The sequence below is a fragment of the Pollicipes pollicipes genome, unplaced genomic scaffold, assembly GCF_011947565.3.
Source record: "Pollicipes pollicipes isolate AB1234 unplaced genomic scaffold, Ppol_2.1 Scaffold_3087;HRSCAF=3621_pilon_pilon_pilon, whole genome shotgun sequence".
NCBI classification, from domain to species: Eukaryota; Metazoa; Arthropoda; class Thecostraca; order Pollicipedomorpha; family Pollicipedidae; genus Pollicipes; species Pollicipes pollicipes.
The window spans coordinates 17,750,533-17,778,111 of NW_023596225.1; the positions used below are offsets into that span (position 1 = coordinate 17,750,533).

General features: G+C 52.5%; 1 protein-coding gene across 1 annotated transcript; it reads left to right on the top strand.

The window, feature by feature from the left end:
* The first annotated feature begins 4,046 nt into the window (after positions 1–4,046).
* On the top strand, positions 4,047–27,579 carry LOC119090645 (sodium- and chloride-dependent transporter XTRP3-like). The gene is made up of 12 exons (XM_037213490.1): positions 4,047–4,372; positions 8,236–8,367; positions 12,340–12,440; positions 14,947–15,174; positions 15,592–15,702; positions 18,076–18,317; positions 19,028–19,100; positions 20,665–20,866; positions 21,143–21,302; positions 22,771–22,933; positions 23,587–23,808; positions 25,131–27,579. The coding sequence occupies exons 1-12, from the start codon at positions 4,135–4,137 to the stop codon at positions 25,251–25,253; spliced, it is 1,995 nt and encodes a 664-aa protein (XP_037069385.1). The 5' UTR covers positions 4,047–4,134; the 3' UTR covers positions 25,254–27,579.

Consider the following 27,579-nt stretch of genomic DNA (forward strand, 5'->3'; position numbering starts at 1 on the left):
CCTAACGCTGCGGGAGCGCCTACTCCCATACACTAGGCTTGCCGGTCAACCACGTGAGTACGACGAGGGTTGCGCAACTGGTAGCTGTTCTGGTCGTAGCCTCCAACGCTTTGGTCGTCGCAATAGGCGACCGTGTATTCGGCGTACACATAAGCCTACTAGTAAGCTATAAACGGGCATTACACACGTGCCGTTTCATGCGTCTCACAGCGCATATCCAGCAATTGTCATTAAGGGATGATCGCTGCACGCTGTCGGATTAAATGGCGTTCATGCAAAGAAGTGATTTACCACCAAAGCAGGTCGCATGCCAATTCTGAAGTTTGCCGAAAGTACGAAACAATAAGGTGTCCTGCCCATAGCAAAAGTGCGACAATTTGGAAATGGAAGATTAGCCATTTTCACGAAAGATTACGGTACGAGATTTCTCAAAACTTAAAGAATTGCTCTACGTTTATTTCTTAACGATACAGGCGATACATGATGGATTTTCGGCTAGATATGCTGTGCAGAAATTTGACAACTTTCATGCTTGTTTGGGCGTATGTGTTGAAATTGCGGTTTCCTAGCTGTCAACAAAATCACGCTTATACCAGCATTTAAGAAGCCATGTCTCTTCCTGCTGAAATATTTCTGAACATTTAAAAAAGATTCGGTGAAATGTATGGCATAGACGCGACAAAAGAGGCTCCTATACCCTGGCCGCGTTCCTGTTCATAAGTATGCAGAATTTACAGAGCTAGCATATCAAAACATGAGAACAATGCAGGAATGTTCAAAGCAAGCCCTACTCCACACGACACCAAAGTAAGCAACAATGGCGTGACCAGCATACAACGCCCAATACCAGATCTCCGCCGTTGCCAATCGGGGTATTATGCTAGAATGAGGGTAAGCTAAAAGCATGGACTGGAGAAAGAAGCGTGTATTAAGTGTTTCGTTTGATATAATGAACTTATTCTGAGTTCAACCAACGTGACTTAGCTACTCGATATCAACGATATTACGTGGACAATCATTTCCTTCCTAAAATATTTAGTACATACTAGAACTTCCGAAACGCTTTTTAGAAACATTGCAACAGCTTTTCAGCATATCAATCCATCGTGAAAACGGCTGTTTCGAGAAATAGTTCCTCATATATAGTATGTAGTAGTCACGTGAGCAGTTACGCAAGAGCCCACACCGCGTCAGTGTCCCACTGTGATTCAGGTGGTGGCGAGGGGGTGGGGTGGGAGCTGCCAAGTATTGCCTTGATCGTGTCCAAAACAAACACTGCTCTGTGTTGCAACCCCAAATTCGCACTTAGTTAGGTGAGACTGGACTGCGTCACCGGTAATTCCCAATGAATGTTGGTCGTAGTTCCAGCTGTAGAATACTTATTAGTGGTGGAAAGAAGTACTATTTCACTCGCCTAAGAACAAGTGCCTTTGAAATGCACACATGTGTTACAAAAGCAGCGCCGAGGGCCTGCTCTGAAAAAAGATTATTTATTCGCGAAAAAGAATGAATTGCTTGCTGTTTTTTTTTCAAAACTTTAAGATTAAGAAGAATTTGCAACTCCTTACAAAAGGCGTATTAATGAGCGTCAGACCAAATTAGTGATGGATCAAGGCGCTTTTGAGTAATTAAAGTTAATGAGTTATTATTCTGATGCAACTATTTAGCTGTGAACCTTCAACGGACGTCTAGTGATTCAATTTTGAACAAATGCTCAGCACTGCTTAAGATCAACGACAACGCAACGTTAGGGAAGAAACGTCCCCGTTAGCCTTTCGGCTTGTCGTGGGCCTTCTAGGCTTGTCTTGGGACCGGACCGGAAGTCAAAAATGTCATCTGACAGTTCAGAATACCACTCAGACCCATGATCCAACACATCAGACCGATCAGGCGCGTGACCTGACACGGGTCACCGCTCATAGACGTAACCTGACGCAGCTCACCACTCGGACAAATGGCCTGACACGAAAGGCTACATACACACGTGACCAGCCACAGCTCACCCCTCAGACACGTCATCTTACGCGTCAGACCGTGCTTGAAGCTCCGAGGGACAGAAATACAGCTGTAGGGATCGACGAGTGGAATAGTGTCAACGAACAGTATGGCTGGTCCATTTAATCAACGGGAATCTATAAATGGCGTAACGTGGGTGAGAACGTGGGGTGGACCTTGACTGGCGTTTCATCTACCATGGGGTGTATGAGGTCGGTTTCAGAGTTGTGGTTAAGTCGGAGCAATGCGTTGTTCAAATTTTGGGCGGCTTCTTCGTCCATTTGTGTTATGTTCATTTTCGCAAACTGAGCCTACATGAGTCCGCGGATGTTACATTTAAAACCAACGAAAATGAATGATAAGTTTCTGGAATGAGCTGTACCACCTCACTACCTCACGATTACACTTAAGCGCCTTTACTTTTATGTGCTCATAGAAGTAAAGGCGTCCATGGGTCATTAAGCGTGGGTGCCTGTGTACAATTGTGCATTTTTCAGCGGTTTGCAGTACAGCAGTCACAGTGGCGCGTATGGGAAAATTCAAAGCTGTTCGTGCGGTTAAAAAACGTCATCAGCATTGAATAAAATGTTGTGCATTCTTGTGCCTAATATAGCTACGACTCACCAGATATCAGGAATGGTTCATCTCGCGAAGACATCTCACACTTCCTCAACAATGGGACGGGAAAATTCCGCGGCCTAAATGGACATCCTTCACTTCACTTCTGGCACTTTTCCCGAACACGTGAAATAGCATTCCGTTCGATTGCCTCTTTAGGCGTCTTCTGGACTTTCGCTAGCTGCATTGGGAGCAAATGCGTGGACACAAACAGGCGTCTGACGCCATATGCGGCACCAGGTCAGGTTTGATCTGAAACCGCGTTAGTCCGCACACATGCTGTATGAGCGTGGCTACACTTACCAGCAGAGGACGGGGCGTGACCGCACGTGAGTTACCAGCAAGGGATGAGGCGTGGCCGCACGTGAGTTACCAGCAGGGGACGAGGCGTGACCGCACGTGAGTTACCAGCAGGGGACGGAGCGTGACCGCACGTGAGTCACCAGCAGAGGATGGGGCGTGACCGCACGTGAGTTACCAGCAGAGGACGGGCGTGACCGCACGTGAGTTACCAGCAAGGGACGAGGCGTGACCGCACGTGAGTCACCAGCAGAGGATGGGGCGTGACCGCACGTGAGTTACCAGCAGAGGATGGGGCGTGACCGCACGTGAGTTACCAGCAGAGGACGGGGCGTGACCGCACGTGAGTTGCCAGCAGAGGATGGGGCGTGACCGCACGTGAGTTACCAGCAGAGGATGGGGCGTGACCGCACGTGAGTTACCAGCAGAGGACGGGGCATGACCGCACGTGAGTTACCAGCAGAGGACGGGGGGTGACCGCACGTGAGTTACCAGCAGAGGGCGGGGGTGACCACACGTGAGTTACCAGCAGAGGATGGGGCGTGACCGCACGTGAGTTACCAGCAGAGGACGAAGCGTGACCGCACGTGAGTTACCGGTACACCCGTGAACGCGATGGAGCGCGTACGAAACATTGAAAATGAGATAAAATGAAATGATAAACGATAAAGCGAAAGACATAAATGGAATAGAGCAGAATGAAACGAACATAAAAATAACTATGAATGAATAGGCAACACTTAATCATCCGTTCGGACGTAATGTTCTGATTGCCCAGGATATTCCGGTCGGAAAACACCGAGACCAGCTGAGGCTCAGCGGTGTCTGCCCGGACGGAAAAACACTGGGTCCAGCCGGCACTTGGCAGTGTCCCCCTGGACGGACTGGTTGCGTTCAGACACACCTGATGCCTCCCAAAATAGCCCGACCCTCGCCCTTCATGCGCCCGCCGCCAGTGCGCGCCGTCATCGACGGCGCCGTCATCGATTTTCCAGAACCGGAGGAGGCCGGCTATACGCATGCCCGAGCCAGGCTCGGCGCAGCGTGATATCAACAGCATAGTACGCTAACATCGTCCGCGGAGGCAGCTCGTGCCCGCTACAGACGCTTGCCCCGAGGAACACCTGAGCTTCTGAAGACAGACGACAGACGACAGGAGCTACCGCCGCGGTAGGGCACGCCCTCTGCCTGCACTGCACCCGCCTGCTGCCATTCTCTCCGATGATGAGGCCCTCTGAGTCCAACTCGTCGCTGGGGTCGGACGCCTCGGGCGTGGGCAACGCCGAGTTTGACCCGATCCAGATCACGGACGCCGGGGGCACCACCGGCCAGGTCACCGTGCAGAAGCAGCGCGCCAGCTGGGACAACAAGCTGCAGTTCATGCTCTCCGTCATTGGATACGCCGTCGGTCTCGGCAATGTCTGGCGCTTCCCCTACCTCTGTCAGCAGAACGGTGGAGGTAGGTGCATTGGATACGGTTGTCGCTTCCCATATCTTGTGAGATTGGGTGGCGTCGATTCTTGCCTGCATCTGCAAAAAGGGAAGGATAGATACGTATCCTGCACAACGTTGCCTTACCTGCCTCCATCAACAAAACCGTAGAAGCGGAATGAATGGCTGCATCTGTCTTGGCTCGCTTTCTGTCCCACGAGCCTCCGTTTCGCTGTAATACTTGTTCCTGAAACCTATGGGGCGCCGTCGTCGGCGTCCCGCGCTCCAAGCCCAGCCCAGCCGCTCGTGACCGCCCGCCAGCCGCCGCGGCGCGTGCCAGCCAGCGCGACCCGGGCGGAGTGAGGCGGGGTGTCATGAAGTGGGCTATTGCGTAGACCTTCCAGACCTGTGTCGCCAGCTCACAGCTGCGTGCCCAGGATGACATGATCGCTTTGGACACTTTCGGGTCCAAAGGAACAGACGAGAGATTTTGCAGGGCACCGGTGATAAACTTAAGGCTCGGGCTGTCGCTCTGTCGTATTCTGCCACCTACGCTTGCTCTTCCTCTTCCTGGTCGAACGCAAATGCTTTTTGCTTCAACACCGCCGTTCTCTCGAAACGGAGCCTCCAGATGGTGACTGTCTCTGTTCTGTCTCGCGGCCAGGAAGAGATGAAAGACGCCTGCTACTATAGGTAGAATGGGGATGTCTGGCAGTTCACCTTTGGATATCTGACAGACTATCTTCGCATTAACTTAAGCCAGCGTGAACATACAACGCTCCACCATTTCTGTCGACTGTTGTTACCGGCATGGTGCATCTATGTAGGCTGAGCAGTTGAAGTCTGTCTGGTATTGCTCAACACGACTATGCGTGGTTGATCGCATAGTTAGATTTGCGTAGTCATTTTAAGAATGTTGGAGGAGTTGCAACTTTGTCTGCATCTGTTTACAAATTGTCACAGGACGTAAAATGCCCCCATTCTGCCTTTCAGCAGATCAGTGAAGGCACATTGAGACAGAAACATTGGACAGAAATATGCTCTTTCCAAAACAATTGATTCATCATTTGATTCAGCTCCGGGAGAATCCCAGGACTCAGCGGCTTCACCTTTGCATTCGACGTGGGAAGAAAATAGTTTTTAAAATGCATGTTGTAAAAAATGTAACAATGCTCGTCCGGGAAACTGAGGAAACGCGAGGATGAAACGTGAGCTGCTAGCTTGAAGGATTTCCACCTGAAATTTGTTTATGAAGTAGCACATATTACAACTCTATATAAATCAACAACTTTCGTATTTTAGATAGACGCATCTTTGTTTCGATGCTACGAAATTGCCCCAATAATGTTGTGTAACTAAATATATCTCGCAAACGTTATCTAAAGCATGTCATGCGATATATATATATATATATATATATATATATATACTTAGTTATTGAACTGATCAGTGCGATCTAGATGACCTCGAGGCAACCATACACATTCAGACACGACGTAGGGCATTATTTTTGTTGTATTTTGTCGAGACATTCTTCTCGCCGTTTCCACTGAACATCATCGACAGACTGGAACATGATGCTGATCAACCAACTAAACGTAGCCGTTTTGCCCATGAACCAGTGGCGTACTTTTAAAACTAGCTTTTGAGACCGGTCCAGAGAAAGTGACTCAAACTGGCGCCATTTTCACCCGGACTATGTTTGCTATTTCAGTGCACCGTTCTGTGTACTAAGCTAAGCTCACGCAATCCCGGCAGCTTTCCTCAACGACCATGGAAACACTGTTACCATGGAAACAGTCGATCGTCTGAGCCCTGTCGAGAGATTGACGTACGGAAAACGTGGTCGGATGAACGCTAGACAACATCTTAGGGACAGCGCTAGATGCCTCCGTCGTCAACCTTTTCCTTAGCACGAATATAGAAACGAAATCGAGCGCGCAAAACGCCCGCAGACGTGCCCCAGATCCACGCCTTACGTCCAGCGTGTCATGTGCCTGATTTTGCAACCGCCCCGGCTCTACGGCGCCGCATCAGCGGCCACCCGCGCGCGGCGCGTCACCCAGCCGCGGCGTCACGGCTCCGCCCCTCTGACGGAAGCCCCACGTCACGAGGTCAGGGCGCCGGCGGCCAAGGCAACCGGTGCCCGACGGCCAGCGCCGGAGCTATATTTGCCGCGGCGTTGCGCGCGCCGCACGCATCCCATCGGGCGGGGGTGGTCGGCGGAAACGGCGCCAGCGGCGGAATTTTCCGTCGTGGGCGGCGCGCGGCCAGGCCGGGCCGCACGTGTTCTGCCACGAGATCGATGCTGGGCGGCGGCGGCGATGAGCCGGGCTGGGCGCGCCGCAGAGGGACGCCGCGCGCGGCGCCGATCGAGCGGCCCCTGCGCTGCCAGGCGAACGATGACCTTTTGGCAGGCGCGTGGGAGGATGAATAGGAGCCTGACGCTGCCCACAACTGAATGTCGCATTTGATTTAGCATGTGGGTGGGTGATTTGTGGAGGATTCGCTGCGTCTCAGCAAGGTTACCTCAGTAAGACGTCATTGAGTTGATATAAAAGCTATCCTTTTTTGTCATTTTGTCATTTTCTGTTGGTTACAGGACGTAAAGATTCTCGTTGTGAACACAAAATGCCGAACGCTCGGTCTCAGCACGCCGTTTCTCGACAGCCACGTCCTTAATCTCACTATTTGCCAGAGGATAGCAGGTAACAGATGTGAGAGATAAAAAAGCGCTAAAACCTTTGGCACTGCTCCAATTCTAAACGGCTGCAAGCAACAGCGTAGCCTCCTATTCCGCCGGCGAGGGGAGGGCTTCTTTTTCCCCCACTCCCAACTTGGACTCAAGCCATTCTCCAACTTTCGCCTATCGAAACTTCTTGAGGGAAAGGACAAAGCACCGGCATCTGTTGCTTGCATAACAAAAGCACACCGGAGCAGCATTTACCTCATCGCCATCCAGAGAGGGCGGCCAGAAATGATGCCGCCCTTATACGCGGCACGCCAAGAGCCGTTCGTTTAAACGCATCGGTCCATTCTTGGATTCAATGTGGCTGTCGGCAGGCGGAGCTCTTGAAACTCTCTCTGGTGGCAGGTGGCGGGAAGGGCATCAGCACGGGCCCGCCCACCTCTGGTTGGAGGCGGTGGGGCGGCAGGTGGAGGTGCTCGCCGGCGTCTCTGGGGCCGCGTGCGGGCGCGGTGGCAGGTGGCGGCGCGGCGCACTCCGGCCGGTGTCTGTGCTTACTTGGCCCCCTGCCCAGACACGCGGCGCCGGCCGCCGGCCGCCGGCCGGGGGGCGTCGCGCCGGAAACGACGCCCGGAAGTCACCCTCGCAATAAGCACATGCCTGACGGGTGGGGAGTGGTCGGAGAGCGGCTGGCTGCCGGGCCGGCAACGATGCACAGCTGCGTCCGTTTTTCATGGTGGTTGTTTGTTTCCCCTGTCATGTCTGAGGTTGTTTCCTCAACGTTTTATCAGCCGGTTGTCCACAGTTAGTGTGTACAGCTGCATCTTCCAGCTCTTGTGAGTCTTTCATTTGTCGGTGCTTTTCACGTCTTTCATAAAGGTAATAACTGTTTTTTAAGTGGAAGATCTCTTCGCCATAGCAACTTAATGCAACTGCAGAAAAAACACGTCGCTCACTATAGCATTTCAACTGCTACCTACCAGAGGAGCGACGTGCAGAACCTACCTTGTGCGTGGATTTATTTGGTCATCCAAAACTTTGATTTGTGCACAATTGCTCTATTCTGCTGACATACAAACATGCCAGCTGTGTATTCTGACAACAACCAGCCAGCTGCTTGCAACCCGTATCTTGCCGTGCGCGTACTGAGCGCTCGCCGAATGCTGCGAACGGTCCCGGCTCACGGCTGTTGTCCTCCGCTTCAGGTGCGTTCCTGATCCCGTACTTCGTGATGCTGCTGGTGGAGGGCATCCCGCTGTTCTACATGGAGCTGGCCATCGGACAGCGGCTCCGGAAGGGCTCGCTCGGGGTGTGGAACTCCATACACCCGCTGATCGGTGAGGGTTTGGGCTGCCGGGGTGGGAAGGGCTCGCTTGGGGTGTAGAACTCCATACAGCCCCTGATCGGTGGGGGTCTGGGCCGCCGAGCTGGGAAGGGCTCGCTTGGGGTATGGAACTCCATACACCCGCTCATCGGTGAGGGTCTGGGCTGCCAAGGCGAGAAGGGCTCGCTCGGGGTGTGGAACTCCATACACCCGCTGATCGGTTGGGGGTCTGGGCTGCTGGGGTGGGAAGGGCTCGCTTGGGGTGTGGAACTCCATACACCCGCTGATCGGTGGGGGTCTGGGCTGCCGGGGTGAGAAGGGCTCGCTCGGGGTGTGGAACTCCATACACCCCCTGATCGGTGAGGGTCTGGGCTGCCGAGCTGGGAAGGGCTCGCCCGGATGTGGAGCTCCATACACCCCCTGATCGGTGAGGGTCTGGGCTGCCGAGCTGGGAAGGGCTCGCCCGGATGTGGAGCTCCATACACCCCCTGATCGGTGAGGGTCTGGGCTGCCAAGCTGGGCCAGGTGCGGCTGATCACAGTGTCCGTAAATCTTTACCTGGCCCAGGTTTAGATGCCGGACGTAGTAACAGTTCACGCAGGTTGGTGAATTTCTATAGCGAAGCTGGGTATTAGCTGATTATATCGAAAGTTATCGAAAATGTGCGCTCTGGTAAAGCTATTGAAAAGAATGTTTGTATCAAACCCATTTGAACGGCGTGGTTTGAAACCATTGCCGTCATAACCTACGGCCCACAACAGGATAAAATACACTGTTGGTTTCATGCCGGATGAACAACAGGGGACGTCCAGCGGGGCGTCCTGAGCTTATTGCATGCCATAACTTCCTGTCTATTGATACAGACTAGTAGGTTAAACCGTGCCCATCTCGTAGCTAATTTCAAACCATCTCATTTGCATGCCCAGAAAGCACCCCATTCTATGGCGGGAATAGAAGCGCGCGGAGTTATGCAAAGCTGACAAGGGGAGATTTCGCGGATTTAAGGGAGCTTGTTCACCAAAGACTACCTATTTATGTGATTATAATAGCGATTTATTTTTTTAGAAAACTGTAAATCAGTTTGTAGTGGCGCCCAGTTTTCTGTTGTAAGAGTGTGCCGGGTATTGTGAGGAATGTAACATGTAACGTAGGTGTTACGCATGTGTTTCGGCTAATTCAAATCGCAATTTTCTACATGACGTCATGACACACTATTCTGCAATCAGCTCCCGTGAGCGCAACCACATCGGCAACAGGGACGTATACCAACCAGTAGGCAAAATATTTAAATTTTCTGACTTCCTGTCAAAGCCCACCATTAGCGACGGAAACCACCGACGTGTTAAGGGTCGCTACTTCGGGCCGGTCCGACACGAGCGGTATGAAACTAAACACCTCCGACGTACAAAGTCCGACCTCTGCTGTCGTGCCAACCACCAGCGGTGAAAAATGAACTGTTCTGTCACCGACGAAACTTGGAAGAGCTTAAATTGTCACATGGAGCCGAATCTATCAGAAACCGTCGCAAGAAGATATACATACGATAAACCACATAAATCAGAGATGAATGAAATGCAATGAGTCACAAACATCATACCTACCTATGCTTTGGAAGATTCGCGCTGAAGAAGCAGTTGCCGGCCATGCCATAAGCCCCGGTGGTTATTGTGTAGGTTCTAGGGCATGAGTAACCGACGCAGCGGGTTAAGGGCTGATGAGCACATTGCCTCGGTTCAAGTACGTCAGATGTACGGGGAAGAGCGAGAACATGCTTGGCCAGCGGCCTCACAACCATAATATGTAAATAATCGAACCTGCTAGGCCTGGTCAAAAGGCCAAATTTTCCTGCAAAACGAAATTTTAAAACTTGGCAGACCCTCATTTATCAGATCATGCGCAGAAGTGACACGAAATTGAAATAACTGTATTTCCACCCACATACCTGTGGTGTAGGCATCCGCTGACGTAACGGCGTAACGCACATTGCCGATTGCCGCCCGTTACCCGCACCAGCTGTGGATCACCGTACAGCGTTCCTATAAGCCAGCAGCTACTTAGAAAGCAGGGTTGCCAGGGACGCGTTTTTGGTGTCAAAACACGGGCAATGAGTGCCCGAGGGTTACTGAAGGTTTGTACGCGATTGCATGACATGCCGGAGCGGTATCGTTCGAAAACCGGTGTGTGTGTGTGGGGGGGGGGGGGGGGGGCATGCTAAGCTAATCGTACTTTGGAGACCTAATTGTAATTTGAAAACGCTGGAGGTTGTGCACAGTCTACTAGCCTCGGACCACGAACGAAGTCGCGAGACCCGCCTCACTGCAAGCCGAACATCAGGATCACGTCAGCAGTTGCTGCAGGCGTGCCTCACGGTCAGATCCTTACCCGTTCTGCTAAAATGGAGGCTGGTGACACTGGTGTTGTGTGACAAATTCACGACCTGAATCAGCGCTGGGGATTGAGTGACGTCAGTTTCAATCACGGGAGCAAACCTGCTGACTCGTTGGCCAACGAAGGAGCAATTTTGAACAAAGCCACTAATACCGTGATCCGACGAGGACGTGGGTGGTAAGAAAATGGACTTTCCTATCTTCATTAACCATTTTGAAGTCATCACGTTTCATCACTCATCAGTTCTTAGAGTTAAGCCCCCCTCGAACCAATTTTGAAACCTATGCCCCTGTTCTTAACTCTGAGGCGAAAATGGTTGAAATCTGGGGTGAAACTGTTTTGATTGCACTAAAGGTGCTGGGGTCGGCCACAGCTCTCACGAGAAACAAGCCTAATATTTTCATATGTTATACTGTTGAGTATGAAAAGCGAATCTTAGCTGAAAAATCTGTCGAAAACACTGTCATTGCAAAAGCACAGTGTCGCCACTGATCTCTGACATCAGCACCGGTGTAATATGGTTTGCAGTATGTTCCGGTCATCTGCTAAAGTTATCCTGGTCAAAGCTACTATACTTGGCAACCTTTTGGGACCCAACTTACTCATACAGCGCAACTTCAATGTTTCGACACATGCTCTACACAAACTCACGCTGCAAGCGTTAGCGAGTACAGACCAATGCCAATATTTAAGTTTCCTCTGGCTGGGATATTTGCTATGATTTGTCTCCATGTTCCCAACTGCGTCACCAAATACCTCGCAAAGGTGCTCGTTTTTGTCACCAATCATATCCTGCACATCAGAAGCTTTTTCACCTCTGCCAACGTCACCCCCGGCACCGCCTCCGTCTGGGCGGCTGTATGTGGGGGGGGGGGGGGGGGGAGCAGGCCTGGCGCCTGCTAACGGTCTGCCATCGACCGCCGGCCCTGCTCAGGCCGGAACCCCCCGGCGACGCGGCGCGTTCTAAGTAGCCACCGCCGTCGGAGTGGCACTCAGGTCTCAGCTCCAGGGCGGATGGCCGCGAGGTGTCAGGCGTCCTGGGCAGGCCCCGGTCGATGCTGTGAACTCCGTGCCGACCTGGTCCAGGTGCTCCTGTACCGGGAACCCATGGCTGACACCGTCCCTGGATTGGTCCCTCCGTGAACAGAACACACACACACACACACACACACACACACACACACACACACACACACACACACACACACACACACACACACACACACACACACACACACACACACACACACACACACACACACGCGTATATATATATATATATATATATATATATATATATATATATATATATACATCAATATGTTTCGGTCGTGTTTGAGTGTAAAGGTCCATGAATCAACGAAGGCATACTTCCTTGCGATGCATGTGTGTGTGCGCATTTGCTTCATAACAAGAAGAGAAGGTGAACAGTTAACTGAATGAGTGAGCGAATGCATGAACAAGCATGATGTCTCAGAAAGGACAGGGCTCCCGCACTCCATGCGCGTTTGACCTTCAGTGAACCTCGTGGCAATACTAGCCTCTTCACTTTGCTTTACATGCCGAACGCTTCAGAGCTAATTTCTATCATTCACAGGTGGGATTGGTCTCTCGTCTACGGTCGTGTCCTTCCTTGTCGGCCTATACTACAACGTGATCATCAGCTGGTGCTTCTACTATCTCTTCAACTCGTTCACCGTGAGTAGACCGTGTGGTTCGCGGTTCAAACAGAGCTTCACTGCCTCACAACTCTTGCTGTGAACATAAGGTTTCATTTTTTCCTCTTGTATGCCCTCACATCACCACTGTCGGTGACAGTTTAAGTCGCAACTCACGGTTGGTCAGATTCATGAACCATTTACGTCAGCCGTCGGTTGTGCGGGTCCACAGTTGGGTCATTTATTACTACTGCAGTTGGCAGAGCTACCGTCGCGTGACGCAAATTAGAGACATGGTCAAAAAGGTTTGCTAAGTCCACGGAAGTTTGCCTAGGTCACGACTAACGGTTGTTGTTGCCCATACATACTGGGCTTGGCCACTGGGGAATGAACACGCGAGAAAGAAACACGAGTCGTGAGCTGCCTGGACAGATCAGCCAAACGTCACAGCATCCGTACAGCCTGTGCCCCGCGCGTCGCCCCTGGACCGGTGCCTCATTGGCCACCGGTACCAGCGTCCCTCGCGTTCCAACCCCTCCCCCCCGCCCTCCCCCTCCGCTCGGATCCAAACCCGCCTGCCTCGAGCCGGTCCGAACCGGCCGCGACCGGGCGTGGTCGCCGCCGTCGACTGCGGCTGCGCAGCCGTCGGTGTCGACGATCGATTGTCAGCCGCCGCCGGCGACCTTGCCGCCCGGGTCGCTCCCGCCGCCGCGCAAGAAGGGCCGCCGCCGGGGCGGGTCAACCATGGAACTGCGTCGCAGACGACGGGGGGGCCGCCGCGAAAGCCGGATCGACGGCGGCGGCGCGTGGTTCGAACCGATGCGGCGCGGTCGCGCCGGGAGTGCAGGCTCGCTCGCGGCGGAGGGCTGCGCTGGCTCGCTGGCGGCGCCGGGCAGCCGGTATTGACCGCAGCCACGTCGCACGTGCAGCGAGGCGGAGACGATCGTGGCGGACTTGGAAATGATTCCCGGGCTGGGTGATGTTAGGATCCGGTTTCCGTGGTACCAGGATCCGGTTTCTGTGGATCCGGTACCCGTGGAGCGGTGCAAATTAAGCTGCTTCGAGACTCGCGCAGTGTTCACATCAAATGCTGGCATCATTTTGGACTTTCGGCGACGTGCAAAAAGCGTCAGTAGCTGTGTTTCGGTGCCTTCGAAAATCAAGTTCGAGGAGTTAATATTTTCGAAAGCTGCGCAGAATCGCTATTTTATTGTGACATTCCACTGACACGTCTTTGAAACGTAAGACATAACTGATGATGCAAAATCCAGGCTGTGAGAAACCCCAGGCGTTGTCTTACAGGGGTTGTTAACGCTCGCTGTGCAGGAAAATGCATAAACACAAGCCAAAATAAATGCCAAGTCAAACAGATTCCTTCTGCCACGCGCCACAAAAACAACATTTGTAAATAACTGTCCTGAAAATACGTTTTAATAGTTTGCTGCTGCCACGCGTTCAAAAGAAATTCGATCGCTCCACTGTGCTCTGCATTCGTCCGGCCGGTGCTGGCACAACATGGAGCTTACTTCGCAAAAACGACTTCCAACAGGCCATCCATCGGCCCGCAGATGCTCCTATACGGTACCGTTTTCAGTTCTGCCTGCCTTAACAGATAATCGGAATACGTGCTGCCGCTGCTGCACCAGCGTAGATCAGACCTGCATCAGCAGATCTACGCTGCACCAGCGTAGATCAGTGCCCGCTGACGCAATCTGTCGTTCTTGGCTCCATCGGCAAGACACGGTGTCCGGGTCCGCATCCCCATTCTGACGATTCCCTGACACGTTAGGGCTGCTGTGCCAGCCGCGGCCTATCCGCTCATTCAACAGCAGTGGGTGCTTCTACTATGCCTAGTCTAGTCTGCTCAGCCTGTCTAGTTTGTCCGGTCTGTGCAATGTATGGCGTGTGTTGCAGCTCTTACTTCAGTGCAACCCGCCCGTGCAAACTGCATATCTTGCCAGCGCAGAGTGGTTCGTGTGGTTTATTAGGAAAAGCAAACCCAGTGCCGTTCTATTCAGCCGTTTCATTCGCGGTGCATTCGTCACGTTCGAATAGTTAAACATGCTAAGCACGTCGTCTGTTCAGTCTGTAACGAGTTCCACGGCGTCTCTCATAATTTATTTCCAATCTCTTCACTGTCTGTGCTACCAATCGGCGCAGTTCTGGCGCCATGACCCGGTGCGCTTGGCCCTGAGGTCGGCCCCCGCCACATGTAGGGAGGGGGAGACATGTTCTCCACCGAAATGTGCGAAACGTTATATAAGTTTTATGACCGTGCTTAGAAAGGAACGCATTGAGAAACCGTTATGGCCCCTCACCGGCTTTGGTTCTCTGCGGAGTAACTAGGTCTATCCCTAACACATCCGTACACGATACGACCAGCCATGGACAGACCTCTCCGCTGCCCTGGCTCGCAAGCCAAGCTGTCGCGGTCGCGGTCAAGAGCCCCTACAATTATCCACTGTTTCCATTCGCAGGACACCCTCCAAAGTCCAGTTTCCTACGGCGGCAGTCCCTACTGACCTGTCCAATGTGCTCGTTCGCAGGCCAAGCTGCCGTGGTCCAGCTGCCCTCAGGACGGCCCGAACGGCACGGTGAACCTCGAGTGCGCCCAGTCCTCGGAGACCGCCTTCTTCTGGTACCGAAACACGCTGGACGCGTCGCCCGCCATCGAGCAGCCGCAGGGCATCAAGTGGTGGATGGCCCTCTGCCTGCTGCTGGCCTGGACGGTCGTCTACATCTGCATCCGCAAGGGCATCAAGTCGTCCGGCAAGGTGGGCCCGAAGTCGGCGACGATGTTGTCAGAGGGATTGGACGGGGGAGGGCGAAGAGGTGCCCCGGCCATCAGGGGCTTAGAGTTGCTGGGGGACGAGAACTTGAAGGTGTGCTGCCTTCTATTACCACGTGAGTGCAGATGATATTATTGCTTGCTTGTAGTCAAGGAAACGCTATACACGCGATGTGTATGTTTACAGCAGTAGTATTTCACCTGTTTTTGATTGCTGTGCTTTATGAACGGCCATCATCAGGCATATCTGAGCCGGTGATTGCCGGTCTCTACATACTGGTATGCCATTCAATTCATGCAATTAAAATGCGGCAATTAATAACAGATTGACGACGGGATGCCTGTGACTTCACCGGTGACTATTCGCTGACTAAACTCGACTGAGCCCGGTGTCTGTCCGCAGGTGGTTTACTTCACAGCGACGTTCCCGTACCTGATGCTGACCATTTTCTTCTTCCGGGCCGTAACGTTGGAGGGAGCCGGCGTCGGACTGAAGCACATGCTCTACCCGAAGGTAATTAAAACAGCAGGCGGTACCCTGCGCTTAACGTGCAGGCTTTACGCTTAGCGTGCAGGTGTAACGCTTCACGTGCAGGTAGGGTTCTTTGAATCTGGCGATCGATGTTTACTTGAAGGGAGAGCAGCAACTGTAGGTGACGAATCTTATAGCCCATTCAGGTCCGCGTAAGTAGAAGCTTCTATCTTGCTTCTGTTGCCTGGTTGTGTTAGATTCCTCAGCTGTTTTTGTTTCCTGGATAAATTGCCTCGTGCTCCTGTCCGGTAGTTGCACAGGTTTTGATCGAATATTTAGTAGATCGTAGGAATAACGTCTGTATCCAAGCTTGGGGAATGTTTGGTTCAATGAGATTTGGTACACTCGTGTGAACTGGACGTGAACATCACCCAAATGAGAAAAAACAGCGTTTAGCGGCAGATTGGGCTCCAGAATGTGGCGGCACCTGGCCGGCCTCCTTCGCTCGCGGGGTGCTGCCATCTGTCGGATGGAACCGCGTTTTTGCTGCCAATAGCGCGAGATTTATTTACAACCAGAGGCGCCACTATTGTCAATAGCTTTGCATTGTAAACAGGGACCCTGAGTCTCTGGAGGAGTGTGGTCCCTGTCACCATCGGTTTCTGCAGACGTTTCGCGGGGGTGTTGCCAAACCAAGTAAACAGATTCGAACTGTCTGCGAATGCAGTTTTACCATTTGATTTCTGCCACCCTCAGACAAGACTCCGACGGCACCAATACAGGCGGTACCTTCATGAGAGTGAACCCTGGACGTTGTTCGGAGAACAGTGTATTGACCGTCTACTGCGCCGCGCCGCCCCTACGCTCCGGATAGGATCGGCTCCCAGAACGTTCACAACAGCTAGAATGCAACGATCCCTGGGGCGTCATGACCGCTCTTTTCTCATTCGCGACTTGCAGACCTGGGTAGAGGGCCAGGCTTTGGAGCAACATTACATCGCACGCTGAACGTGCGTTATGACTCCCTCGAGATCAACGAAATGCTCGGAGCTCCCCCTTTTTGAGGCCTTTTCGCAGATAGCGTTTGTTTACCGTCAGCATAAGAGCATACCAGAATGTTATGCTATGCCTCGCCAAAAGGCATGCATGGATAAAATCTCTGCTGAAATGCAGCGTGTTCCATTTTCCAGCTGCTGTGTGCGATAGAAGGGGCACTATCATGACGTAGTGGTTGTAGCTTACATGATATTGGTTATCGCTAACCGCTACGATAGCCTGCGTGCACATCCGTCGATGACCGTTATCTAACCCGCAGCGATTGCACAATGCTACCACCGCAGTAAAATATGAAATAATCCTTCGCAATGGTTTTCTGGTAACTATGGCCGAAAAAGACGCACCACGCACCAGCGCCGGAACTGATTAAGAGCTTACGAGTCACGAGACGGCGACGAAGTTCTACTGCGCACAAGCCGTCCCCGTTAATACGACCTACGTGGGAGGCGCCGAAATAGCGGCGCCCCTCCTCCAGCACACCCTCCGGTGGACCAATGGGACGCCAGGCTCGACTGACGTCACCAGGCCGTCAATATAGCCGGCGGCTGTGTCGCACTTGTCTGGCTGGCGCGGTGCCAGGTCGTGCCTGGGATCGATGGACGGGGAGCGGGCGATTATGAGTCCTCCTGCCAGAGGGGGTCATGCAGGAGGTGCTGCGGAGGCCGCGTCGGCGCCGGCCACGTGCGACGCTTGGCCGGGCCGGCACTCAGTTAGCCGCGGACCGGCAAATTGCAGAACAAACAGGCGTGGCTGGTCCACTGGGCATGACCCAGGGACCATTAACGTGACCACGTGACCCATTAACTACCCCGAGTAGACCGAACCTGTCTGCTCCGTGATGTAAACCTGTCTGGTCATGGTCTGCCCTCCCCCCCCCCCCCCCCACACACCTGCTGTTCGAGACTGACTACCAACTAGACACCGCCCAGTCCGTCCTGACTGAAATGTTGGCTATGGTTCGGGGTGGTCGCCCACTAGAAGGCTCGTTCACTGCTTTGAATCACTGACATTTCAACTCGTAAGCCGTCTCCACAATGCCCAGGACTAGCACTCAATAATTTGGGGACCACTTCCCATTTGATGGCCACTCATCTTCGATTAATAGGCTCGATAATGTTGGCCTAGCAGTCGGTCTATCCTCTTTGGTTATTTACGCCTCCGGCCCGTCTCTGGCTCTTGTCACACTCCTGGTCGCTCACACTACACAGACGGTAGTCATTCGTGCAGATGATGTCTGCATACATCTCGCTCGGTCTCTGATTGACATTTGGCGGGCAGAAGCTTACTGCCCGCCAGCCGTCTGCACCGACCGCTGAACCGTGACCTCACTCAGGCATGCTGCCCCCCCCCCCCCCCCAGCTGGACCGTCTGAAGGACCCTACCGTGTGGATGGACGCCGCCACCCAGATCTTCTACTCGCTGGGCCTCGGCTTCGGCTCGCTGATCGCCTACGCCTCGTACAACCCGCCGAAGAACAACTGTCGCAAGGACGCGCTCGTCGTGTCCATCACCAACTGCACGACGTCCGTCTTCGCCTCCATCGTCATCTTCTCCGTGCTCGGTTTCAAGGCCGTCGTCAACCACGAGAAGTGCATTCATCTGTGAGTGAACCTTGATTTGTGGCTCGCCGCTTCTTGTCTGCACTTAGACTGGTGGGATCATAGACCTGGCTTGATTCGATAGGAACACACAGCCCTGAGCTGTCTCGCGTAGTTGTCATTTGGTCCTCATTAGCATCAATATTAGGGTCACCTGTCGTTCGTTGAGGAGGAATAATCCGCAAAATTTGAACGGATAATAAACTTTTACCGAAGTGATTTCTGTTCAACTGTAAGTTTTGAGTCATCAGGACGTAATGAAAATGGTGCCATCTACTCAATACGAAAGTTAGCGCTGTAACGGGAACTAACTAGCAGTACGTGGTAGGGCTCCATTCTATTAATAGCGAGTTGTAATCCATTGGTCATGAATCCGTATATGTACTTTGGAAATCTTCGCGATTTCAGAGCCAAGGTTTATAAAAAGAACATGTCTTGACATCAGAGAACGATAACAACTCAGCCAACTGAGACCGTGCAAAGCGTTCTCTGACCGTTGTGTCTCCGCCGAAAGCCTTCGCGGATTGGACGCATCCACCGTGGAAAGCTAGTGCGTTTTTTGCTCGGAGGTAAACGTTCTCGCCTTTTTGTTTGAATTTAACACCCATTGTTTCCAGCCGACATAACCTGCCGCAACCAGTTAACTTGTTATCTTTTTACCCTACATCGATGGACGATGCGGCATCCTCATCAGGCTCATGTCTGTGTTACAGGCACGAGCTGGCCCACAACCTCTCAGAGGTAATTCCTCAGCACAACTGCAGCCTCGAGAACCAGCTGAACCAGGTGGGTAAGACATGGGAAGGCAATCCTCCCCATTACCACACCTGACTACTGCAGCAGGACCAATGTTCTACACTGTCTGGGGGAACGCAGAGAGAGGGGGGGGGGGGGGTGCCATCCCTGCCCGCCATGTTCCACCTTTTACACCCCGTCTTTTGGCCATTCACCATGTCGCCAAGGCAAAACGGGATTTTATTTCCTGCCGCCGCTTCCTGGTGGCGTTCGTTAGTCGTTGAACGCTATGGGGACGGAGTCCCCGGGCGATCTGCCGTCCGACCAAACCTGGCGGCGGTGGAAGGCAGTCAGAGCCCTGAACTTGAACCTCCCCGGTGACCGCCGGTGGCAGTGACGGTGGCGGGGGTGAGAGGGAGGGGCGGTCTCCGGGGGCGGCGAGGCCGGGTAAACATAGAGGCCGCCGCCGACTGTGGGCAAGGCCCAGCCCTGGTCGTCATCCAACCGGGCGCCAAATATTTAGAGGATCTAGACGCCGTTGCCGGGGATGCTGGGCATTTGGTGTAACCGGAGCCGACCGGCGGCTCCGATTTCGCCGCCGTTTGACCTCGGCCAGCTGCAACAAACCCCACCAGCTCGGATGACCGGGAGACGGACGAATCCGGCGGCTCGGCAGCCAGGGGCGGCGCCTGCACGTCACCCTCCGTGCGCTCGTACCAGAGCCACGTGGCTGCGTGTCCCGCGCGGAACGGCGACGCAATGCTGACGCTGGAGCGCAGACGGCATGCCATTCCGTGAACTCAATCGAAGCATTTACAAACATTTATGGATAGCTGGCTGAGGACGTGCACCCATGGGGTGGTGTCAAGCATGCGCCTGTCAAGGCCCGACGGCCTTCAAGCGGACTCAACTGTTGAACTCTGTTGAGTACAGTGATGACCACGTGGTTACCGGCGGCTGGCCAGCCAGCTTAAAACACCGCGCCCATGAATAAAGTTCCTTACAAATTTTGGTAAACAGTGGAAAGATGAAAAAGGCGGGGCTACCCCGGCTTTGCTTTCTTTCTTCTTTAAGTTTGAGGGGTCGGATCAACCCCCACCCCCACCCAGCTGAATAGAAAACTACACCCATGGCCGTGCCTTTCTCCTTTCACATATATGTGTGTATTGCTTCCGTTGGGCTCAGTAAGAAGTGCCGGACGTGGATTAGGTATGGAGCAGCTTCCTCGGTTCTGAAAACAACGCAATGTTCATCTCATGGTGTGACATGGGACAGAACACAGATACAAACCGCGCTTGACTCAGCTTTCTGGAGCTCCGACCAAAGCCGCCTCTTGCCAAGCAATCAAAGCGAGGTCACTTGGACCGTAAGGCACACACCCCCATCTCCTCGTATTACATAACGCTGACTGTCAACTCCAGCCGCGGCGCCAAGTCAGCCACGGCAGGCCTCTGTCCATGACGGGCCGGCGGCCATCGTCCGGGCGCCGTCCCTTCCGGTGGAATTGCTCTATATTTTATGTGCTCTGCTGAAGCTCCCATCAATAACCAGACGAATCCAGCCAGCACGCTGGCTCGATGCCGGCGTCACCGGCTGACCTCTGACCTCCCCTCAGGCGGCCGAGGGCACGGGGCTGGCGTTTATCGTCTTCACCCAAGCCATCGTGGAGCTGCCGGGAGCGCCGTTCTGGGCCATCTGCTTCTTCCTCATGCTCATCTCCCTGGGCCTCGGCTCCCAGTTCGGAACTATGGAAGGCGTCATCACCACCGTGTTCGACATCAAGCTCTTCAGGAACATCTCCAAGTCGGTGCTGAGCGGTGAGCAGCTGTCGGCGGCTCCGAAGGCTGGTTGTTTAACATGAGCGCTGCCTTTGGCTGGAGTGCAGGTGGCCCATTACCCTCGCCCGCACGACAGTCGTTACATTAGTTTAGACAAATTTAACCCTCACCGCCCCCGTAAATCGGCGATCATGAGGACCAGCCTGGCCCAGACCTGTAGGTCACGTTTACGACAATCACGCTCGCGAATGTTGTTGAAACTTGTCTCCCCGTTGTTTACGCTCAGCTGACAGAGTTTGGCCTCCGTGCTTCCAGGTGTCATCTGCGTGACCTGCTTTCTGATCGGGCTCATCTTCACCACTGGAGCCGGCGAGTACTGGCTTAAGCTGTTCGACTCGTTTGCCGGCACCATGGGTCTGGTCTTTATCGCCCTCATGGAGATGCTAGCTGTCTGTTACGTCTACGGCTACAAAAAGTGAGCAAACTGATGTTTTGTCAGTATGGAGCTCTTTGTCTGGACGTTTCTTTGTGTTCGGTTTTTAAAGTTTTGCCTCAACAGTGTCAAATGTAAGAAATTGACTACAACAAACAATTGCCACGATTTTGAGTGCGATCGAACTAAAATGCCACGATTGTCCTGCCCTCTCCCCTCCCCTCCAACACCATCACCCCAAACACGACCGGGCACGGGGTTTAACGGCAGGATCAGGCTGACTCCTGCATGGCTTCTCGGCCGGTGCCTCCCTGACCGGTGCAGACGAAAAGCCACACAAATGGCGAGCTTGATGAGGAAAGCCTTTGTACTGACTACGACGCTCACAACGTCTGCCCGCCACCTGTGCTGTTCAACGTAGACAGCTGAGCCCGACGTCTTTGGTTTTCAGCCCCTGCTGTGGCCGATAAATAACAGACACGATTTGTTGCAAATGAATGCTACTGAGTGGGGCCTGTGTACAGCTCTGGCAACATTCACACTGCTCGAACACTTCAGTTAATGAGTGCCTACTGCTAGAATCAGGACACGTAAACTACCCTGGGTAGTTGTCCGGTTGGGAGAGCTCCAAAATTGTGCGTGTCTGCCGCCCCAGTGCAGCTCAGTGCGCACAACGTAAGCTCACTGTAACAATGTCAGCTCACTGTGTTACAAGTCAAAACTACCGCCTTACGGCTGCACCTCAGCTGACTGTGTAACGTTATCAGCTGTTTGTGTTGTGAAAGTCGAATCAACGTCACTTCATCACTGCGCAGCGACTCGAAATTTCTGCCCGCTCCGTCGCATTGTCGGCTCATTATGTGGCAACATCTGCTAATGAGCAGAATGATCATTCTGTCTTTTATCGTCGTCGGAGGTGGTGTCATTGTGTCATTTTCTACACCATATTCCGGACAGCGTGTAATATCCGGCCTTGGACGTTACGCGAAAGGTTGCATTACTGATGAGGACACGCGCCCGAGTCATGATCGCATCTGAACTAATACTTTGTATCAGGTGTTGTCGAACAATACAGTAGCTGCTGACAGGAGGGTCTCATCAAAATTAATATGTGAACGAAAAGGTCAGATTATCTCGAAAACCTTTATTTGTATTGTTCTGATAACCTTTGGATGATGTTAATCAAATATTGGAGGAATAAAAACAAACTCAAGGGAGTGACGAGTGGGGAAGGAGGAAAATTCCTCCAAATCGGGGCAATCCTCCACCCAAGGGTTTGTCCACGGTGTCAGGTCATGTCAGATTATCGCGTTACAATGTCCGACCACTGCATCTCTTTGCTATGCCGCACTCATGATGTCAAAGCACCATGTCACAGCGTCCCCTGGCTGTCAGGTATTCCAGCTCCATGCATCCCCACATCACACGTCTGGCTGCTCATCGCCAAGAATGTCAGTGGCAGCCCATTCTGTCACGGTGTCAGTCTGTCACCGTGCTGCCTGTCGGTCAGGTTTGCGCTTGACATTGAGGAGATGACGGGCGAGAGGCCGGGCCTGTTCTGGAAGCTCTGCTGGAACTACATCTCTCCCCTGGTCATGGCCACCGTCCTGGTAGCTTCAGTCGTCTTCCGGTTCATGAACCGACCCACCTACCCAGCCTGGGACCGCCATCTGGTGAGACTCTGATTCCGCTACGCTGCGTCAACTGCCGGCATGGGTTGGTGATGGAGCTGCTGCCTACTGTTCCCTCATTTATTTGCAATCGAGCATTGCTGGAGCTAAGTCTTCACTTGTATGAGCTGCCAATACACATCCCGTGGTTTAGGCCGTGCGGATCACTGGCCATGGCTGTGCCCTCCTGGGGTGGAACCTGACAGTCGGCGCTCGTGCGTCAAAATTTAGCCGTACTATTTGTAAACCTATAACTGACTTCGAAAAACATTCAAAATTCGGGAATAAATCGAGGCGACGAGCCTTTGGCGCCAAGAAACTAAAAATAAATGCATGACCCTATCTGAGGACACCAGGGTCAACAGTGACAAAGATCACAGAGAAAATGTTGGCTTAAACCCCCACTGTCTTTGAGTCTTCTACGTGCTGCTGTCAGCGTTTGCAGTACTGATCCATTTGTCCGATTCATTTCACCCAATCGCTCGCAGGGGATTTTTGCCTCGGGTGGGTAAAATGGCGCTGGCCTTCCACAACATTTGCGCTGTCGCGTCTGCCGGGCCCGTGTCTGTAACTGCAGGCTCCTGTGCCCAGGCCCTCCTCCTCCCCCTGACCCCGCGCGCTCGTGCCCCTCCTGAACGGCGTCGCCGCGCCGACAGGGGGAGACCGTGACGCGGGAGTACCCGGACTTCGCGCTCGCTGTTGCTGCCCTGCTGGCCATTGCCGGCATCCTGCCGCCCTTCGTCGTCCTCTTCGTGCGCAAGTGCCAGGGCAAGCTGCTGACGACGGACGACGAGGTGTCTGAAGCGGAGCTGCGTCGGGTCGGCACCGCCTCCTCCACCCTCCCGATGATCGCGCGGGAGTCCAAGATGCACTGCGACGTGAGTAAGACGGGACCATGACACAGACGATGTCGGCAGCGCTGGTCGCATTCACCTGGGCTGGTCAGCTAGCCTTTGGTTATCGGAGCTGAACGATTAGCCTCAGCGATTAGCGGAAGTGGGTGATGGGTAACGATGCTTTCCGGAGGCGGTCACTCGGTAGGTTCACTGCGAGTTCTAATTTTGTCATCCAGGTTTAGTCTAAACCTTTTGATCGGTTGGATGTCTGTGACGAGAGCCCATGCTATGCAGTGCTTGTTGTGGAAGCCCTCAGCCCCTCCACCGACCGTGAAATTCCGAATCAACGCAGAATTTTGCGACAAAAGCTGAATCTGCGGCGACGCTTGATCCCTCTGCCCTCTGACGTCCCCTAACGTGTGGCACGGCCGCTGACACCAGCCACAGGTCATCGCAGCCGGGAAAATAGTGACACCTTAAGCCTAAAGCGAGTCGAGCCCGACCTGCCGCGGGTGGGCAATGGGAAGGCAGGCGCTCCTACCTGGGAGCTATCGGGCCGCATACATTTAATGAGTGGTCACTGGAGCTGGTTACGGATCGTCACCCAGGGACCGTCACAGCTGGCTGGTAGAGGCACTGGGCATCGACAGCGGTTAACAGAGTCAGTTCGCACCGTGACGTTTAGTGTCATTTCGAGCAATTTCCTACCGTTTAAAGGAATTCAGTCGATCAGGTTTACGAGCAAGGATATTTTTGGAAGTTGCCGTGAGCAAATGATGAAGTATGGAACATTAGAAAAGTCTAATCTGAATTAACTTATTGACCTACTCATTTTGGCAACTGCTGAATCTGTAACTTGACCATCTCATGCTTGATCACATAATGCCCACCCGTGCATGTCCTGCGAAAGATTACGTCACGGCATAGGTGTCGGGGCTACCAACATACATCGCAGCACAGATGGTGCGGTAAAAAGACGTTGGCCATCTGTTTCCGAATTGACTGACCCTGTTGGATGTTCAGTGCATCATGTCTAACTATTGATGATTGCGGCTGTCATGGGAGATATCAGCGCATAAGAACTTAAGCGTACGGCTCACAAATGTCGCCTCGGTCCACCATATGCCTGGCGGGAAGACAGGGGAGTCTGACTTTCCCCATTCAAAGACCTGTCCACAAATTTCGAGATCTCACTTGCCTTTCATGCAAAACCTAAATTCCTCCTCACACCCTACACCCATTCCGGACACACCCTGCACTCATTCCGGTCACGAGCCTGTTCGGCACCGTCGCTTCCCGCTACCTAGCAGGTGCAGACAATTTATACTCCAGATGTGCTGCTAATAACCGTTCCTGTTTTGCAGAACGACCTGGAGACGATCGAGGAGTCTGGCTACAGCAATCTGAACACTGTGACCTCCGTGTCGCAGCTCGAACTCACTCAGCCTTTGAGGGCCAAATTCCACTTTGAACTGGCCGACGACTGACAGCTGCTGCCAAAGCAGCAGGCCAACTAGCGCAGAGCTCGTAGTCCTATTTTCCCCCGGAGGGCCGCGGCGCCGGAAGCACACGCCACACGCGCGGGTGTCGCTGCGGTGGACTCGCTGGCGACCTGTTCCGGTTGTAGGTGCGTTCTGTTCTCGTACTGGTGCGTGAGCTGTGATAGAACTGTGTGTACTGTGCATGTACCCGATGCTCTGTGGCGGCACGGTCGCTGATTCTAGTCAGCGGTTGTGATATCTGTGGGCTGGGCATCTACGGAAGCACCCGCCGGCATTCTTCGGGAAATCTCCGCAAGCTCATGTCATGAGAATTGTTTGTTTCCCGCTTCTATTGTTCGTTTAAACGTACAGCTGCTCGAGTGGTACGCGAGTCAACCGGCTAGAAAGATGACCAGGAGCTTAAGCATTGCTTATCAGTCAGTTAGACCCAAAAATGATATCTTGCTCGCGTTCGAAAAACTTCGCAAAACCTGAAGATCTGGGTGTCTTCATCACATCTGATGATCTGTCTTCATTACATTCTTTTATTTTACGAACGTGCTTCTAATATTAATTTGGAAATGGCGTACCAAGCATTTCCACCCTGACATGCCTCAGGTCGTTCCGATTAAAGGCTTTGGGGTGGTATTAGAAACTGAACACTGTCAGGGCCCGTCGATGCAAAAGGGAGCTTCCTCGATGAGTCTACACGTTTTTATATTCATTTGGTACCACTGACAAAACTTGTCTTGTTTGTAGGATATTCAACATTTAAATGGCGTTTATCTTTCAAGCACCATCGGAATCTTCTTTGTCAGTCCATGATCAGTACCCAAACAAAATGACAGCAGTATGACTCTTTGCTGAGTGAGAAGATATTGATAGCAATATGAGTTTGCTCGTTTACGTCCCGTTTTGTGTTTGTTGGTTGGGCACGTATTAAACCCCATGAGAAACAGTCCTCGTCGAAATGTAGGCTCTACTAAGTGCTCGGAGCTTTTGTATCCTGAATTTTCTATGTGGTACATGGGCGAATGGTGTTAAATATAGTGACTTCCATTTCGTCGTAGAGCTAGATATATGTTTTGCAACATGCCCTCGCTGGTCTCGTTAAGAGCAAGCCCGCCCCTGTGGCCTAGAGCCACCGCTTTGGTATGGCTGTGTGCATGACTGGTCACAACTCACATCCTTCGCGGATAAGAACATGAAATTCTGAGAGCAGCTGAAACCAAGGAGTTTCTGAGTGTGAAATCAAGGAGTTTCCTTAGCTAAGCTTGTTATGACGTATATTACTTGGACGTTTGTCGTCTGTACGTCTGAAAGTTTTTAATTCTAGAATCACGTCATGGTGCATGTAAAGTGCATAGGTTAGGTACATTGCATGAACGTATATTAATTCATGGCCCAAGTGATCAGCATGTTCAGTCGTGTGAGCATTTTTAAAATGCGTTCAGAGCTTTGTTGATCATGTTGTACTATTTATATGAATATTCTCCTTTTTGTTGTTGATTTTTAAGGCGCGTAGCTGCTTAACAAGTGGTGGGTTCTTTACTGCGCACCGACATTTATGTGACCAACCTCTGTGGTAGTTTATCTTTGTAGTATATTTTGAAATGCTTGTTGTCAAAAGTATTATACTGCAGGACGTTTCATCCACGCAACTGGTAGTATGCTTCCCGATTTTTTCCTGGCTGTCCGCGTCATAGCATTTAGGCACTAGCAAGCTGCTGAAATTATTTCGTAATTTTAGGCCAAGAGATGTCAATACCAGTTGTGGTGATCGCGTGATCTCAACAAATGCATTGCAGAGATGGTCTTCGTAAATATTTGCTGGCGCCAGCTAAACCAAAAATGACGTGTGCAACTACCAACCACGATGGCGAAAGACATGGCGTGAGGATCCCGCACTACTGGTCCGTATTATTGCTTCCAAACAGCCTGACAACATTTGGTTTTTTAAAGCAACGTGTAAACCGCAAATATATTTTGGCCACCACATTCACCGGGCTCAATGTGCAATGCGCGCACAATGCGTATGTGCACAGAAAGCCGTCAAGTTTTAAGAGTGCTGGAGCGTATTTCACCTCCAGAAGCTTGTTTCGTTTGAGCGTAGCTACTGCGTAGTGAGTACTCGTGTGCCCTGTGAAAACACATTGGCTTGATGCAGCTGACACCAGTAAACGAAGCCCCTGGTAGTTTTGGTGCCCGCGCCGCCGATGCGACTAAAACCCACACGCCGCGTTCCCTGTTCGCGAGCTGTATCGGACTAAATGTTTTGTAGAAATGTGTCTGACAACGTACAGATGATTTTGACAAATGTGACGCCAATACA

Excerpts from the sequence above, each read along its gene's own strand:
- LOC119090645 (XM_037213490.1), top strand. The coding sequence starts at position 4,135 with ATGATGAGGCCCTCTGAGTCCAACTCGTCGCTGGGGTCGGACGCCTCG. Across the intron at positions 4,373-8,235 it reads CTGTCAGCAGAACGGTGGAG|GTGCGTTCCTGATCCCGTAC; the intron begins GTAGGTGCATTG and ends CCTCCGCTTCAG. Across the intron at positions 15,175-15,591 it reads GCATCAAGTCGTCCGGCAAG|GTGGTTTACTTCACAGCGAC; the intron begins GTGGGCCCGAAG and ends GTCTGTCCGCAG.